Source organism: Procambarus clarkii, chromosome 26, assembly GCF_040958095.1.
Source record: "Procambarus clarkii isolate CNS0578487 chromosome 26, FALCON_Pclarkii_2.0, whole genome shotgun sequence".
NCBI lineage: Eukaryota > Metazoa > Arthropoda > Malacostraca > Decapoda > Cambaridae > Procambarus > Procambarus clarkii.
In genome coordinates, this window is record NC_091175.1 from 24,469,032 (window position 1) to 24,487,530 (window position 18,499).

The following is an 18,499-nucleotide window of genomic DNA, read 5'->3' on the forward strand; positions in this document are numbered from 1 at the left end:
ATATATATATGTATATATATATATATGTATATATATATATTTATATATATATGTATATATATATATTTATATATATATATATATATATATATATATATATATATATATATATATATATTTATTTATTTATTTATTTATTTATTATTAAATATGACCGAAAAAGTAAGATTAATAATTCTAACACGAATTTTCTCAATATTTCTTATATTTCTTTTCACTGTTGATGGTAATTGAAAAATCAATTCTCCAAAACTCATTTTTATATCTAGTCTGACGCGACACTTGAACGCGTTTCGTAATAACTTATTACATTTAAAAAGACATTAGTTTACACACACAAGTATAACTTGCAAACACTAAACAGAGTTTAAACAGCTTTGATTTTATACCTGCATTTGGGTAAGGTGATATGTTACAACAGTTTTGGATGAGGTGAAAACAAACTTTCAGCACAAGACAGAACACGAAACAATGGGTATAATATTTTGTAAGTTAAAGGGAAGAATGGAAGTAACTGCAAAGGGCCTATTGGCCCATATTTCTTGATGCTTCTATATTGGTGTGAAGTCTTGAAGTGGGTAGAATATTGTTGTGCATTAATTGGCTGTTGATTGCTGGTGTCGACTTCTTAATGTGTAGTGCCTCGCAGATATCAAGCCGCTTACTATCGCTTTATCTATCGATGATTTCCGTGTTTTTTGTTAAGACTTCTCTGGTGATGGTCAGGTTGTGGGAAGAGATTATATGTTCCTTAATGGAGCCCTGTTGCTTATGCATCGTTAATCGCCTGGAAAGAGATGTTGTTATCTTGCATATATACTGAATTGTTTGAGGCTTACAGTCTCCAAGTGGGCATTTGAGGGCATAGACGACATTGGTCTCTTTTAAAGCGTTCTGCTTTGTGTCTGGAGAGTTTCTCATGAGTAGGTTGGCCGTTTTCTTGGTTTTATAGTAGATCGTCAATTGTATCTTCTGATTTTTGTCTGTAGGGATAACGTTTCTATTAACAATATCTTTCAAGGCCCTTTTCTCCGTTTTATGAGCTGTGGAAAAGAAGTTCCTGTAAAATAGTCTAATAGGGGGTACAGGTATTGTGTTAGTTGTCTCTTCAGAGGTTGCATGGCGTTTCGCCTTCCTTTTTACATGTCTTCAACGAAACCATTGGAAAAGCCGTTGTTGACTAGGACCTGCCTTACCCTACAGAGCTCTTCATCGACTTGCTTCCATCCTGAGCTGTGGCTGAGAGCACAGTCGACATAAGCGTTAACGACACTCCTCTTGTACCTGTCTGGGCAGTCACTGTTGGCATTAAGGCACATTCCTATGTTTGTTTCCTTTGTGTAGACTGCAGTGTGGAAACCTCTGTTCCTTTCCATGACTGTTACATCTAGAAAGGGCAGCTTCCCATCCTTCTCCATGTCGTAAGTGAAACGCAACACAGAATTCCGCTCAAATTCCTCCTTCAGCTCCTGCAGATGTCTGACATCAGGTACATGTGTAAAAATGTCGTCAACATACCTGCAGTATATGGCCGGTTTCAAGTTCATGTTGACTAAGACCTTTTGTTCGATGGTGCCCATGTAGAAGTTTGCAAACAGGACACCTAGGGGAGAACCCATGGCGACCCCATCTACTTGCTTATACATGTGCCCATCCGGGCTCAAGAAGGGTGCCTCTTTAGTACAAGCTTGGAGTAGTTTCCTTAGAATGTTTTCTGGTATGTCAAGAGGAGTACAGGCCGGATCACGATACACTCTGTCCGCTATCATCCCGATTGTTTTATCGACAGGTACGTTGGTAAACAGTGATTCTACGTCCAGCGAGGCTCTTATCCCTGTGGCCCGTGTTCCCCGCAGTAAGTCAACAAATTCCTTTGGAGACTTCAGGCTGAAGGTGCAAGGGACATAAGGAGTCGCTTCGCTAGTCTGTACGTAGGTGTGGGTATCTGGCTAATGATTGGCCGAAGTGGGTTTCCAGGCTTGTGTGTCTTGACATTTCCATACGCGTATCCAGGCTTATATTCCCCAATAATCTTTGGCAGGTGGAGTCTGGATTTCTTGGCGTTCACAGTTTCGATCAATTTGTTGACCTTTGCCTTCAATTCGGCTGTAGTGTCCTTCGTTACCCTTTGGAATTTAGTTTGGTCAGAGAGAATGAGGTTCATTTTCGCCAGGTATTCGTCTTTTTTAAGAATGACGTATATTGGCGACTTGTCACCTCTTCTGATGACTATCTCCTTGTTCTCACGAAGGCTCTTAGCTGCCGCTTTGAGCTCGGGGGACAGTATGGTGCTTCTGTAATTGCCTCGATTCTTTCCTCCTTCCGCAATAAGTTCTGCTTGTAAGGTGTCTTTGGTGGTGACCTTCTTTTGCGTCTCGAGGTCGAATATGTCGTCCAACAGGTTAGGACGACATATTAACCTAACCTATCAATATAAAGATAGGTTAGGTTAGGTTAGGTAGGGTTGGTTAGGTTCGGTCATATAACTACGTTAATTTTAACTCCAATAAAAAAATATTGACCTCATACATAATGAAATGGGTAGTAGGATATGCCAAGAAACCCACAAACAGCATGGGACATATTACGCTAACAACACAATAACAAATAAATGACAAATACAATAACAAAAATGTACAAGAAAATATACACAAAAGTTACAACAAATGAACAAGAAATCCAAAAACTACACATAAGAACATAAATAGCATAAAATATGTACAAAGAATAAAGCAAGTTCCAGGACAAAGAAATAATCACACACACACACACACCTGAGGCAAGAAACACAAGGCAATAATAACAATAAACAGAACCACACAGGGAACTGAAAAGACAGAAAAGCAGAAGGCACAAAAACCATGCCAACGACCAAAAGGCCATAAGGACACAAGTACATAATATAAACTATAAACAAAGCCAAAAGCAATACATGACACATACCCAAGGCAAGAAACACAAGGCATTAATAACAAAAAATAGAACCACACAGGGAACTGAAAATAAAGAAAAACAAAAAGCACAAAAACATGCAAACGACCAAAAGGCCGTAAGGACACAAGCACATAAAATAAACGATCACCACACAAAACACAAAACTGAACTGATTAAAACTGAACTGCATAATTTAATTGGGGCCTAACAAGAGCCAGATATATCACAAGAATATATATAACTGCAAAAGGCGTAAGAACATAAGCATTAAAGCCATTGCAGAAGATTTATTAGCACATACGAGGCAATTCTTATTTATATACACCCAAACTATTTTAAGCACTCGTAAGAAGATATGAAGTTGCATTGCAAGCAAGTTATCCCTGGAACAATTGCGTTTCATTGTGTCGTAAGAGATTAATATTAACGGAAGAGGGAGACTGCATGTAGCGTACTGTACACAACTGTTCCATGTAATAGTCATCGTGTAGTGCACCTGCCGATTTTGAAGCTGGAAACTGGTGCTCGCTGTTGCTCTACGTGTGATAATACTCCTGACCTAGTTTCTTGACATTCTTGATAGGAATGTGAAAATCACGGTTTTAACTTTTACTTTCTGACTCTAATATTACTTCACTGTTAGGTACTGAGACACATTGATAATGTACCCCTGACGCTGGTTCGACTCCTATAGCTTCCTTACATATGCTATACCGACTTTCATGTCTCGATGCAACATGCATGTCATTACTATCAGTAATGACCGACGAAGCATCACCATCAGTAATGACCGATGAAGCGCCACCTTCTTCAGTAATGGACGAAAAAACACCATTTTCGTCACACGCTCTTGATACACTGTTACCCAATATTAATATTAATAGATATTAATAGCTAGGGTATAAAAGTATGAACTCATGCCAGAACAAGAAACAATGGGTATTAATTTGAAAAATTTAGATTTAGAAAAGAACTGGGAAAATACTGTTTCGGTAACATGGTTTTTGAACCAATTACCGCGTAACATAATTAAGGTAGAATCCCATGATTGTTTCAAGCGTAGTTTAGACGTATATAAGACTCGTATTGGATGGATATAAATACGAGCTGCCTCGTATGGGCCAATAGACTTTCTGCAGTTACCTTCATTGTTATGTTCTTAAAAGCACCTGTGACATCTAAACGTGTTAAGAAAGTGCCAGTGGTATCCAAACATACACTGGCACCTGAAGCGCCACCTTCTTCAGTAATGGACGAAGAAACACCATTTTCGTTCATTCCTTCATTATACCACACAAACTGCCTGTGGTATCCAAATACGTTAAGGAAGTGCCTGTTGTATACAAACATTTTAAGGAAGCGCCTGTGGTATCCAAGCACGTTATGGAAGTGCCTGTTGTATACAAACATGTTAAGGAAGCGCCTGTGGTATCCAAATACGTTAAGGAAGTGCCTGTTGTATTCAAACATGTTAAGAAAGTGCCAGTGGTATCCAAACATGGTAACAAACTGCCTGTGGTATCCAAACACGTTAAGGAAGTATTTGCTGTGTCCAAACATTTTAAGGAAGTGCCTGTGATTGCCACACATGTTCAGTAAATGCCTGTAATTTCCAAAAATGCTTAGGAAGTTCCTGTGCCATCCAAACATGTTCAGCAAGTCCTTGCAGTCTATGAACATCTTCAAGATATGTCCCTTACTAACAAATAAATAATTAATTTTCTACAAGGATAACGTAACTACATTGGAATAGTATTTTATAAAGCAAATAATGTTTAGGAAATTTCCCTGTTTGGCCTCAACCTTGCCATGGAAGTTTGGAAAGTGAATTACAGACACATCAGTTGGCTCACGTGTTCAGCTCCTGGTACCCGGCATTGCCCGGGACGTTAGTAGTCCATGCGAGTGGCGAGCCGAAGGCTGTCTGTCCTTGATACGAGCCCTGGCTGGCCTGTGCACCATACCAGTCCAGCTTGGTATCGCCCACCCGCCAGGCGTCGTACTTAGCGTAGTGGACTTCGCTCCCCAGACTGCTTACAGTGATGTCGATGGCACAGGCGTCTGTCTCGGCGTTCTCGGTGCAACCTATGATACCAAATATATCAATAATTAATGTGAACCTCTCCTTCCTCTGTCCCTTTATCTCGTGTTCACTCTTTATTTGAAAGTGTAACGAATAAAAAGGAGTTTCGTGTTTATTTATTGTAAAAAATGTTTTCTATATGGTCAATTGTATATTTTCCAAAGCACTTTTGCTCCTTGAACATGATATGCAAATTCAGTTACATGTCACCATTTACTGCTGGGCGTGGAGGTTGATTGAATATACGAACATTTAAAAATTTATATCTTATCTTGACTGTAGCTCAGATTTTTTTGAGTTGCATGAACAACTTCCACTGGATGGGAGTAAAATGTGATTTATGCTTTTGTAACCTAAAGTGCATAGTGTGGAGCGAAGTCAGTGACTACAAGAGGTTTGTTCTAGAATCGTCAGCTATTTAGTGAAAGACATGCATCAGTCTTGACTTCCCAAGACTAGTGTGAGCTCTGGTCATGGCTAAAGTTAGACAAAAGAAGTAACGAGCAGCAGAGCTGGTCAGCGTTTATGAAGCCAGAGAAGAGAGCTGTAACAACAAGGTCGGATAGCTGGAGAATTATTGACTAACTTCGTGGAATGTTTTATTTACAAAATCATAACGTGTACTGAAAGAAAGACAAATATAAGTGCTTAAGTGCTGGATTTATTTAATTGATAATAGGTACCTTGACCCGACTGTTAAGCACTGTGATTTCTCAGGACGTCTTAATATACAAGAGGCAGTCATGAAGAAAATCCTGCTTGTGAAGAGTTGCTTGTCAAGTATAGGAAAGAACGAAATATAACTTGGACAATCGTAGTGACCTTTATCATACGTGATCAGGATCACGTACATCACGTGAATGATATCAAGAGTTAGTGATTGGTTATTTAGGTTAGTTGCTATCAACAGAAAACTGGATATATACTGAGTATAAAATGCAATATCACGAATTGATAATTGACCCAAATTGTATTGTGAATGCAACTAATGCATGGTGTGGGGATAACACCGTTCGTTTAGCTCTCGTGTCCTGCTAGTTCGACATACCACCCATACATTGACTTATTCTTACAGATGCCTGAACCATTCCTGCTCTTCTCAGTTTCTGTCATGCTTACAGTCTCCCGGTCAGCCAATTTAATAGCTACTTATTACGAGGCTCTGTTTTAGCCCCCCCCCCCCCCAAAAAAAAAAAAATAACAAAAATGAAACTCCAGAAGGCTAATTGGAGCTCGCGAGACAGATTATATTTATACCAATTCAAACTCATCCATATATTTATCTAATCTGGGATCCCACATTCATTATGTTAACTGTTAATTTTCCTAAAAAATCCACAACCCAATACGGTTGGGTTGGGTCTGACCTGAATCTGAACTTAACAAATTTATATCCATTCTTACGAGTTCTATTTTCAGTAGATATTAAACCTTTTCTCTATCCACTTAATTTTTCCCTTCAGTCCACTAATATGCGAGTGACTCGTGCCACCCGAAACTCTTCACCTTTTAACGAATTATTATTTAGGTTTCCTTAACTGTCTTCATGAGGGAGGTTTCTAACTCCTAAGATTATTCATGTCATTAGTTGAAATGAAATTATGTTCATTCTAGAAGACGGAGACCAAAGCTGAACTGTCTAATATAAGCTGGGCATAACAGAAGTAAGAAATCCTGAGGAATATTATTAGTTTTTGCCTATTCTATACATATGTGCATATACATTTTACCTTCAAACATGTTGGTAGCTGTGTTATACCCATATCTTACCTTTGGGTAGCTGAGTTATACCCATAGCTCACCTGTAGGTAGCAGTGCTATATACCCATAGCTCGCCTGTGGGTAACAGTATTATACCCATTGCTCACCTGTGGGTAACAGTGTTATACACATAACTCACCTGTGGGTAACAGTGCTATACTCATAGCTCATCTGTGAGCGGCAGTGTTATACCCACAACTCACATTTGGGTTGTTGTTTGTTATTTCCCATAGCCAGCCCATCCTCTTGTTTTGGTAGTACTTAAAGTAACGATGATGACCATAGTATATATACCGATGTTCAACGAAGTTAGAAAGTAGAAAGCTGAACTATTGAGTTGGACAAACCGGAAAACTATTTTTTTACTTGTGTTGCTTAGACAAACTAAACTAACGTAACCTAACCTTCCTAACCCTAATACACGATATCTGAGGCCTAATATAGTACATATGTGTGCTATACTAGGTCTAGGAATATTTAAGTTTGATTTTTAGCTTAATATATTTTAAAAGAATTCCTTACTAGTCAGTATACTACTATCTAAAAGTCAAGTATGTACGATTTCGTGACTATTGACAATCGTCACAGTAGTTACTATCTAAACAGGAGGATGGGTTACCATAGCTCACCTGTGGGCAGCTGTGTGTTATACCCATAGCTCACCTGTAATGGGAAAACTTTCCACATCTATAAAAGCTTTAACACAACATGCAGTAAAAATTGCTGCTGTTTTTGTGTTAATCAAATAATAAATTAAATTAAATTAATTAACCCCAAAAGAATATGTACGTGACAATTTCTCTCTATAAAAGTCTCCAAAATCATCTCGCATCAAAATCTAATTACCCATAACTACTCTAATCTGAGGAGTTAGTGTATTAGAAAACGATACAATAAATAAATAAAGTAAATCAAATTATGAGTACCCAAATAAATAGAATAAACATCTGGGAATCAATTAACACGAATTTGGGGACAAGTTCCTTGCCAGCTTGAGAAGAAGGACTGCCATATGGAATTTGGGACTGAACAGATTGTCAACACGAGCATTGTTTTATTACAAGTTATTCTGGTAACGTTGAGCAGCTCTGATCAACACCATCAGTTCCTGTAGAGCCAACATTTTCCGTTTCAGTATATAAGTAGTAGAGCTGTTCCATTTATTTACATACTGTTTCGGTTATGACATAGACCTCATAACAACTAAAGGGCGAGCACCTTTATTATCACCCTTAATATCAATAGTATGTAAATAATTTAACCCATATAATTTAAATACATTTATGAAGTAGATTTTACTGGGTAATTCGTTGGTAGATAAATTGAGCTGTGTGGAGGTTACAACCTTTTGTAGTCGCCTACAGACGCCACAGCTTTTTAATCGTCGCCTACAGACGCCACAGCTTGTCGATCGTCGCATACAGACGCCACAGCTTCTTGATCGTCGCCTACAGACGCCACAGCTTGTTGATTGTCGCCTACAGACGCCACAGCGTGTTGATCGTCGCCTACAGACGCCATAGTTTCTTGATCGTTGCCTACAGACGACACAGCCTGTTGATGGTCGGCTACAGACGCCACAGATTGTTGATCGTCGCCTACAGACGCCACAGCTTGTTGATCGTCGCAAACAGACGCCACAGCTTGTTGATCGTCGCAAACAGACGCCACAGCTTGTTGATCGTCGCAAACAGACGCAACAGATTGTTGATATTCGTCTACATACGACACAGCTTGTTGATCGTCGCCTAAATATTCTTCACAGCTTGTTGATCGTCGCCTCCAGAAGTCACAGCTTGTTAATCATCGCCTCCAGAAGTCACAGCTTGTTAATCATCGCCAACACACGCCCAACCTGTTGATCGTCGTCTTCAGACTTTACAACTTGTTGATCGTCGCCGACAGACGCCACAGCCTGCTAATCATCGCCAATACAATCCCAACCTGTTAATCGTCACAGACTGACGCCACAGAGTGTTGACCGTTGCCCACAGTCGCCATAGCTTGTTAACCCTCGCCAATAGACGCCACAGCTTGTTGATCGTCGCCTACAGACGCCACAGCCTGTTTACGGTCACCTACAGACGCCACAGCCTGTTTACGGTCACCTACAGACGCCACAGCCTGTTTACGGTCACCTACAGGCGCCAAAGCATTTTTATGGTCGCCTACGGACGCCACAGCTTGTTGATCAAATCAAATCAAATCAAATCAAATTCAGGTAAAGTACATACATAAGAGGTGGTTATCTTCTTGAGGGTATCTTGAGATGATTTCGGGGCTTTAGTGTTCCTGCGGCCAGGTCCTCGACCAGGCCTCCACCCCCAGGAAGAAGCGCTCGAACCCGGGACCACAGGATCACAAGTCCAGTGTGCTGTCCGCTCGGCCGACAGGCTCCCCGCTCGGCCGACCGGCTCCGACCGACAGGTGAGATCAAACATTGATGGATTTATAGATAGAGCTAGTACATACAATTCCTAAAGCCACTATTACGCAAAGTGGATCGTCGCCTACAGACTCCACAACTTGTGGAGTCTGTACACAACTTGCTGATCGTTGCCTCCAGACTCAACAGCTTGTTGATTGTCGTCTACAGACACCACAGCTTGTTGAGCGTCGCCTCCAGACGTCACAGCTTGTTGATCGTCGCCTACAGACTCCACAACTTTTGGAGTCTGTACACAACTTGCTGATCGTTGCCTCCAGACGCAACAGCTTGTTGATTGTCGTCTACTGAAACCACAGCTTGTTGAGCGTCGCCTACAGACGCCACAACATTTTGATCGTCGCCTATAGACGCCACAGCTTGTTGGTCGTCGTCTACAGACGCCACAGCTTGTTGGTCGTCGTCTACAGACGCCACAGCTTGTTGATCGTCGTCTACAGACGCCACAGCTTGTTGATCGTCGCCTACAGACGCCACAGCTTGTTGATCGTCGCCTATAAACGCCACAGCTTGTTGATCGTCGCCTACAGACGCCACAGCTTGTTGATCGTTGCCTACAGACGCCACAGCTTGTTGATCGTTGCCTACAGACGCCTTAGCTTGTTGATCGTCGCCTACAGACGCCACAGCTTGTTGATCGTTGCCTACAGACGCCTTAGCTTGTTGATCGTCGCCTTCAGACGCCACAGCTTGTTGATCGTCGCCTACAGACGCCACAGCTTGTTGATCGTTGCCTACAGACGCCACAGCTTGTTGATCGTTACCTACAGACGACACAGCTTGATGACCGTCGCCTACAGACGCCACAGCGTGTTGATGGTCGCCTACAGACGCCACAGCTTCTTGATCGTCGGCTACAGACGCCACAGCTTGTTAATTGTCGCCTAAATACACCACAGCTTGTTGATCGTCGCCTACAGACGCCACAGCTTGCTGATCGTCACTATCAGACGCCACAGCTTATTGACTGTCGCCTACAGACGCCACAGCTTGTTGATCGTCGCCAACAGACGCCACAGCTTGTTGATCGTCGCCTACAGACGCCACAGCTTGTTGATCGTCGCCTATAAACGCCACAGCTGGTTGATCGTCGCCTACAGACACCACAGCTTGTTGATCGTCGCCTACAGACGCCACAGCTTGTTGATCGTCGCCCATAGTCGCCACAGCTTGTTGATTGTCGTCTACAGACACCACAGCTTGTTGATCGTCGCCAACAGACGCCACAGCTTGTTGGTCGTCGTCTACAGATGCCACAGCTTGTTTATGGTCGCCTACAGACGCCACAGCTGGTTGATCGTTGCCTACAGACGCCACAGCTTGTTGATCGTTGCCTACAGACGCCACAGCTTGTTGATCGTTACCTACAGACGACACAGCTTGATGACCGTCGCCTACAGACGCCACAGCGTGTTGATGGTCGCCTACAGACGCCACAGCTTCTTGATCGTCGGCTACAGACGCCACAGCTTGTTAATTGTCGCCTAAATACACCACAGCTTGTTGATCGTCGCCTACAGACGCCACAGCTTGCTGATCGTCACTATCAGACGCCACAGCTTATTGACTGTCGCCTACAGACGCCACAGCTTGTTGATCGTCGCCAACAGACGCCACAGCTTGTTGATCGTCGCCTACAGACGCCACAGCTTGTTGATCGTCGCCTATAAACGCCACAGCTGGTTGATCGTCGCCTACAGACACCACAGCTTGTTGATCGTCGCCTACAGACGCCACAGCTTGTTGATCGTCGCCCATAGTCGCCACAGCTTGTTGATTGTCGTCTACAGACACCACAGCTTGTTGATCGTCGCCAACAGACGCCACAGCTTGTTGGTCGTCGTCTACAGATGCCACAGCTTGTTTATGGTCGCCTACAGACGCCACAGCTGGTTGATCGTTGCCTACAGACGCCACAGCTTGTTTATCGTCGCCTACAGACGCCACAGCTTGTTGATTGTCTCGTACAGACGCCACAGCGTGTTTATCGTCGCCTACAGACGCCACAGCTTGTTGATCGTCGCCTACAGACACCACAGCTTGTTGATCGTCGCCAACAGACGCCACAGCTTGTTGATCGTCGCCAACAGACGCCACAGCTTGTTGATCGTCGCCTACAGACGCCACAGCTTGTTACTCGTTGCCTGCAGACGCCACAGCTTGTTGATCGTCGCCTACAGACTCCACAGCTGGTTGATCGTCGCCAACAGACGCCACAGCTTGTTGATCGTCGCCTACAGACGCCACAGCTTGTTGATCGTCGCCTACAGAAGTAACAGCTTGTTGATCGTCGCCTACAGACGCCACAGCGTGTTGATCGTCGCCAACAGACGCCACAGCTTGTTGATCGTCGCCTACAGACACCACAGCTTGTTGATCGTCGCCTACAGACGCCACAGCGTGTTGATCGTCGCCAACAGCCGCCACAGCGTGTTGATCGTCGCCAACAGACGCCACAGCTTGTTGATCGTCGCCTACAGACGCCACAGCTTGCTGATCGTCGCCTACAGACGCCACAGCTTGTTGATCGTCGCCTACAGACACCACAGCTTGTTGATCGTCGCCTACAGACGCCACAGCGTGTCGATCGTCGCCTACAGACGCCACAGCGTGTTGATCGTCGCCTACAGACACCACAGCTTGTTGATTTTCGCCAACAGACGCCACAGCTTGTTGATCGTCGCCTACAGACGCCACAGCTTGTTGATCGTCGCCTACAGACGCCACAGCTTGCTGATCGTCGCCTACAGACGCCACAGCTTGTTGATCGTCGCCTACAGACACCACAGCTTGTTGATCGTCGCCTACAGACACCACAGCTTGTTGATCGTCGCCTACAGACGCCACAGCTTGTTGATCGTCGCCTACAGACGCCACAGCGTGTTGATCGTCGCCTACAGACGCCACAGCGTGTTGATCGTCACCTACAGACGCCACAGCGTGTTGATCGTCGCCTACAGACGCCACAGCGTGTTGATCGTCGCCTACAGACGCCACAGCTTGTTGATTTTCGCCAACAGACGCCACAGCTTGTTGATCGTCGCCTACAGACGCCACAGCTTGCTGATCGTCGCCTACAGACGCCACAGCTTGTTGATTTTCGCCAACAGACGCCACAGCTTGCTGATCGTCGCCTACAGACGCCACAGCTTGTTGATCGTCGCCTACAGACACCGCAGCTTGCTGATCGTCGCCTACAGACGCCACAGCGTGTTGATCGTCGCCTACAGAAGTAACAGCTTGCTGATCGTCGCCAACAGACGCCACTGCTTGTTGATCGTCGCCTACAGACACCGCAGCTTGTTGATCGTCGCCTACAGACGCCACAGCTTGTTGATTTTCGCCAACAGACGCCACAGCTTGTTGATCGTCGCCTACAGACGCCACAGCTTGTTGATCGTCGCCTACAGACGCCACAGCTTGTTAATCGTTGCCTTCAGACGCCACAGCTTGTTGATTGTCGCCTACAGAAGTAACAGCTTTTTGATCGTCGCCTGCAGACGCCACAGCTTGTTGATCGTCTCCTACAGACGCCACAGCTTATTGATCGTCGCCTGCAGACACCACAGCTTGTTGATCGTCTCCTACAGACGCCACAGCTTGTTGATCGTCGCCAACAGACGCCACAGCTTGTTGATCGTCGCCTAAAGACGCCACAGCTTGTTGATCGTCGCCAACAGACGCCACAGCTTGTTGATCGTCGCCTAAAGACGCCACAGCTTGTTGATCGTCGCCAACAGACGCCACAGCTTGTTGATCGTCGCCTAAAGACGCCACAGCTTGTTGATCGTCGCCAACAGACGCCACAGCTTGTTGATCGTCGCCTAAAGACGCCACAGCTTGTTGATCGTCGCCAACAGACACCACAGCTTGTTGATCGTCGCCAACAGACGCCACAGCTTGTTGATCGTCGCCTACAGACGCCACAGCTTGTTGATCGTCGCCTACAGACGCCGCAGCTTGTTGATCGTCGCCTACAGACGCCACAGCTTGTTGATCGTCGCCTACAGACGCCACAGCTTGTTGATCGTCGCCTACAGACGCCACAGCTTGTTGATCGTCACATTCACTCGCCACAGCCGTGTGACTGAACGTGCCTGGCCTGGCTATCTAGAATTTCTGCTACAATAACAGCTAAGCAGTTTTTCTATTTTAAAGAATATAACTAATATTCAGTAGATTTGAACAATAGAGTAATTCAAATTTACCTAAACTAAGATAACACTTATGAGGCAACTAAGAAGGTAATTCCTGTATAATTGAAATTATTGATAAACCCCTAAGTTTGTGAGTTGTTTATTAGTGGGATAAATATCTCTTTTTCCCACTTACTTAAATAGTCTCTTGATGTATTAAATAATTTAATATTAAATTCTAACATAACTATTTATAGTAAATAAATAATTATAAATTCACAATGGTAAATTTCCGACACCTTGTGGATAGAAATGCGTTATACCCATAGTTTACCTGTGGGTATCAGTGTTGTTCCCATAGCTTACCTTGTGGGTATCAGTGTTGTTCCCATAGCTTACCTTGTGGGTATCAGTGTTGTTCCCATAGCTTACTTGTGGGTAGCAGAGTTATACCCATAGCTTACTTGTGGGTAGCAGAGTTATACCCATAGCTTACTTGTGGGTAGCATTGTTATACCCATAGCTTACTTGTGGGTAGCAGTGTTATACCCATAGCTTACTTGTGGGTAGCAGAGTTATACCCATAGCTTACTTGTGGGTAGCAGTGTTATACCCATAGCTTACTTGTGGGTAGCAGAGTTATACCCATAGCTTACTTGTGGGTAGCATTGTTATACCCATAGCTTACTTGTGGGTAGCAGTGTTATACCCATAGCTTACTTGTGGGTAGCAGTGTTATACCCATAGCTTACTTGTGGGTAGCAGTGTTATACCCATAGCTTATCTGTGGGTAGCAGTATTATACCCATAGCTTACTTGTGGGTAGCAGAGTTATACCCATAGCTTACTTGTGGGTAGCAGTGTTATACCCATAGCTTACTTGTGGGTAGCAGAGTTATACCCATAGCTTACTTGTGGGTAGCATTGTTATACCCATAGCTTACTTGTGGGTAGCAGTGTTATACCCATAGCTTATCTGTGGGTAGCAGTGTTATACCCATAGCTTACTTGTGGGTAGCAGTGTTATACCCATAGCTTACTTGTGGGTAGCAGTGTTATACTCGTAAGTTACGTCAGGGTACCTGTGTTATACATGTAACTCACCTGTGGGTATTAGTGTAATATACTCAAAGCTCGACTGTTGGTATCAGTTATAAGTATATTTTTAAACATGTGGCCTATAGTGTGACCTTTATCAAGATCTTGTGTGACCTGAGATGTTATCTTCAACATACAAGTGACCCATTGTATCAAGGGATTACTCGTGTCATATTGAAACTCACTTGTATGACCGCCCCGTAAATATAAATGGTTATCAGTGACATCATGTGTAGAAAACTCAGTGGGTCCTTGAGGGAATGAACACACAACCCTGTGTGGAACACTCAGTGGATCACTAATTGCAGTGTATACACATGCAATTATGGAACACCCACGGGTCCCTGAGGGAGTGAACACATCAGCAAATGTGACTGCTTTGTACTCTGGAGTGTTCCATACACACCATTGGGTGCCAAAAGAACATGAATCAGACACAGTTCGTGGCCACACCGGTGTGTGCAGCGTGACCTGGCCCTCACCTGGCCGTTGAGAGCCGTCGATGCCACCACGGATGAAGAGGTCTTGGCCCACGCTGGTCTGATCGTGGACGAACACCACCGTCCTGGCCGTGCCGGTCACGGGCGGCATGGTGGAGTGATCTGTTGACAAGCAGACACTAGGTCAAGCTGGGTCACATATACACCAGGTCAAGCTGGGTCACATATACACCAGGTCAAGCTGGGTCACATATACACCAGGTCAAGCTGGGTCACATATACACCAGGTCAAGCTGGGTCACATATACACCAGGTCAAGCTGGGTCACATATACACCAGGTCAAGCTGGGTCACATATATACCAGGTCAAGCTGGGTCACATATACACCAGGTCAAGCTGGGTCACATATACACCAGGTCAAGCTGGGTCACATATACACCAGGTCAAGCTGGGTCACATATACACCAGGTCAAGCTGGGTCACATATACACCAGGTCAAGCTGGGTCACATATACACCAGGTCAAGCTGGGTCACATATACACCAGGTCAAGCTGGGTCACATATATACCAGGTCAAGCTGGGTCACATATACACCAGGTCAAGCTGGGTCATATATACACCAGGTCAAGCTGGGTCACATATACACCAGGTCAAGCTGGGTCACATATACACCAGGTCAAGCTTGGTCATGGGTCACTGTGCGGTAGGACCCGGGTCATAGGTCACGGTGCGGTAGGACCCGGGTCATGGGTCACTGTGCGGTAGGACCCGGGTCATAGGTCACTGTGTGGTAGGACCCGGGTCGTGGGTCACGGTGCGGTAGGACCCGGGTCATGGGTCACTGTGCGGTAGGACCCGGGTCATAGGTCACGGTGCGGTAGGACCCCGGTCATGGGTCACGGTGCGGTAGGACCCGGGTCATGGGTCACGGTGTGATAGGACCCGGGTCATGGGTATTGATGAGGTGGGACCCGGGTCAAGAGTCATATGGTACAGTGGGATCCGGGCTAAAGGTCATAGGTCAAGGTATCGTTTGAAACAGGTCATGGTGTTAGTGGAATTACGGTGATGATTTAAAAAACGATAGCATAATATTTTTTATTATTTGTACACCAAAAAATTTAGTTATTTTTCCAATAGTTATCAGTTTCAATTGAAATGAATGAAATAAACAACGTCATAAGTCAGAGAAATAGTCAAATGAATCACTTATGTTTATCTGAGTGCATTAGTCTGGTTGTGTTTGAGTGCTTGACTGGTAGAATTTATGAATTCAAATCTTTGAGAGATGCTGATTAGTTCTCTCAAGTATTTACAATCTGTCGTGACTGTTAGTTGAGACCCAATTCCTAAACTTTCATGTTAATGAGCAACTCCAGACTCTTCGCTCAGGTCTGAGACAATTGCTACAGAAGAACATCAAGGTCAGCCTTGTGGTCCGTACTTGGGTCGATTGTTGGTCCAACTCCGTCACACCCGGCACAGATTGCAAACATGGGCTCCTCGGAGTTGTTAATGGTGATCTGGGCTGTTCCATCACCGTTCACCGTCACAGTGTTGGCACAGCTGCTGATTAACTCACAGTATGTTCCCGCAGGCATACCTGATGAGATAGTGAACATGGTGTTAGGGTTAGTAACTTTAGTCTCTAAGGTATGCCAAACGAGCGATAATGAACATAGAATGAGAAATAGAATGAATAGATTCTTAGGCGTACCTGAAGAGGGAGATGGTGTGCAGGAGTGTGAGAAAGTGGTATGTACTCAGGCACAGATTCCAAAAATTCCAAAAATCTAATTTAAAAACTAAACAAATTCATACTGTCTTACTTGTTTTACTGCATGTTAGTCTCTTAACTAAGATTCTTAACAATGATGAAATATGTATAAAAATTGAGCTCTTCAATTCTTTTTGGTATCAACTTGAATGAGAAATTCCAATACATAATTGCATGATAGCAAGATTTCTTTCACTTGGATCATATCAGCTTCGAACATGGGCTTAAAAAATGTGTGACAATTGTACCTAGATGCGGACTTACTTAACGATGACATTGATTAATATTTGCGTTAAAGACAATAGTTATTCCTCTTCTACAATCGCAAAAAAATATATAACACAAATAGGATACAAACTAATAAAAAACAGGAGCACGATGTTTTGGAAAAATTAGTGAGCCTTTTACACACATTGTGTCAACACTCACCAGTCTGGAGAACTTTGTCGAATGAGCCATACTTGGACATGGCAAAGAAGCCCTTATCGCCACGAGAGAAGGCGACGTTGTCACCCTCCAAGTACCAGTTAGCAATCTGAGTGCCAGCCACCGCGTTCCTGAACTTCACCTGAAGTACAATTAAGCATTTGGTCATCCATCACTAACTAAAGAGAGATGTAATAGGCCAGCTCTATCACACGTCACTTCTCTGAACAACGACAAGGTTCATGTTTTAGTCGTCCCAGGTAAACTTGCAAAACGACAAATTATAGACTAAAATAGATAAAGTTATTCCAATTCTCATATGAGAACATTTCGTGGCTATCATTATTAAATGATAGTTGATTAACCACAAGGTAATTATTCCTTTACATAGTTAATCACTGAAGTTATTCAAACTATACAAGGTAGTGACAGAGGTTAGTTCCATGCAAAGTTACGCTCGTTACAAGAGAAATTTGCAATCTTTTTAGTGGAACTAAACTCCCTGAGAAGATGAAAGTGAGTTAAAACCACATATTTCCACTAAAATTAGTTGTAATCATTGAGGTAACATATCTGCAGCAGCTAAAGTAATGACTTCTCTGAGGAAATGACCGGCCATATTACATCACCATTTAAAAGATGTGAATTTATGGTGATTTTGTTCTTTTTAGTTTTGCGAATTACTAAACCTTCCAAATTTCTCTTACATACTAAGAGTTAATTATACGCATATGACAATTAATTATATGATACAAGAACATTGAAAGATTCCTAGGTAAGACAAGTATAATACCTAAAACCACTAATGTGCATAGCATATAACAAAATTATAGCAAATGTAATACTTCTCTGTACAATGTCTACTATATCTTCACTCTTTATTTGTATTAGGGAGGTAAGAACCATTAGATGAATGATCAGGTTCTGAGTGCAAGAGTATGAAGGTCAATTCACTTCTTATATGTCACCCCTACTACACAGTCTCCTTTCTGCAGCCGGTCGAACATTTTAGGACAAACAATACTGACATAACCATCACTGGCATGGAACCTGTATGTTGTGAGGTATAACGCAAAAATTAAAAAAGTACTAAGGTGTGTAAATGATTGGAGCCTGAGCTAAGAGGGATAACCTTCAAAGAAAGGGTCATGGCACTAAATTTCAGAACCCTAGAACATAGTAGGAACAGAGGGGATATGATCACAACTTACAAGATACTGAGGGAATTGATAATTTGGGAAAGGAGTGCCTCTTCACAAGCATAAATTAGCCGAAGGGACATTAGAAAGTTCTCGTACCCTGTATGGGTAGTTCACAAGGGGATTGCTCTAAATAAAAGATTTTTAATTCCTTCCGTTTTCATTTCTGGTCAGTTTATTTCCTCTTCTGGACAGGC

The 18,499-nt window shown here is 43.5% G+C and overlaps 1 protein-coding gene across 1 annotated transcript in view; it reads right to left on the bottom strand.

Annotated features, from left to right (window-relative positions):
• The window catches only part of LOC123756878 (alpha-amylase), a gene marked incomplete at its 5' end in the record, with an annotated part of 75,560 nt that overhangs the window by 19,692 nt on the left and 37,369 nt on the right, over positions 1-18,499 (bottom strand). The window contains 4 exon segments of the mRNA XM_069331989.1: positions 4,788-5,019; positions 14,941-15,060; positions 16,345-16,503; positions 17,107-17,245. Of these exon segments, the coding sequence (XP_069188090.1) occupies positions 4,788-5,019; positions 14,941-15,060; positions 16,345-16,503; positions 17,107-17,245 (650 nt within the window).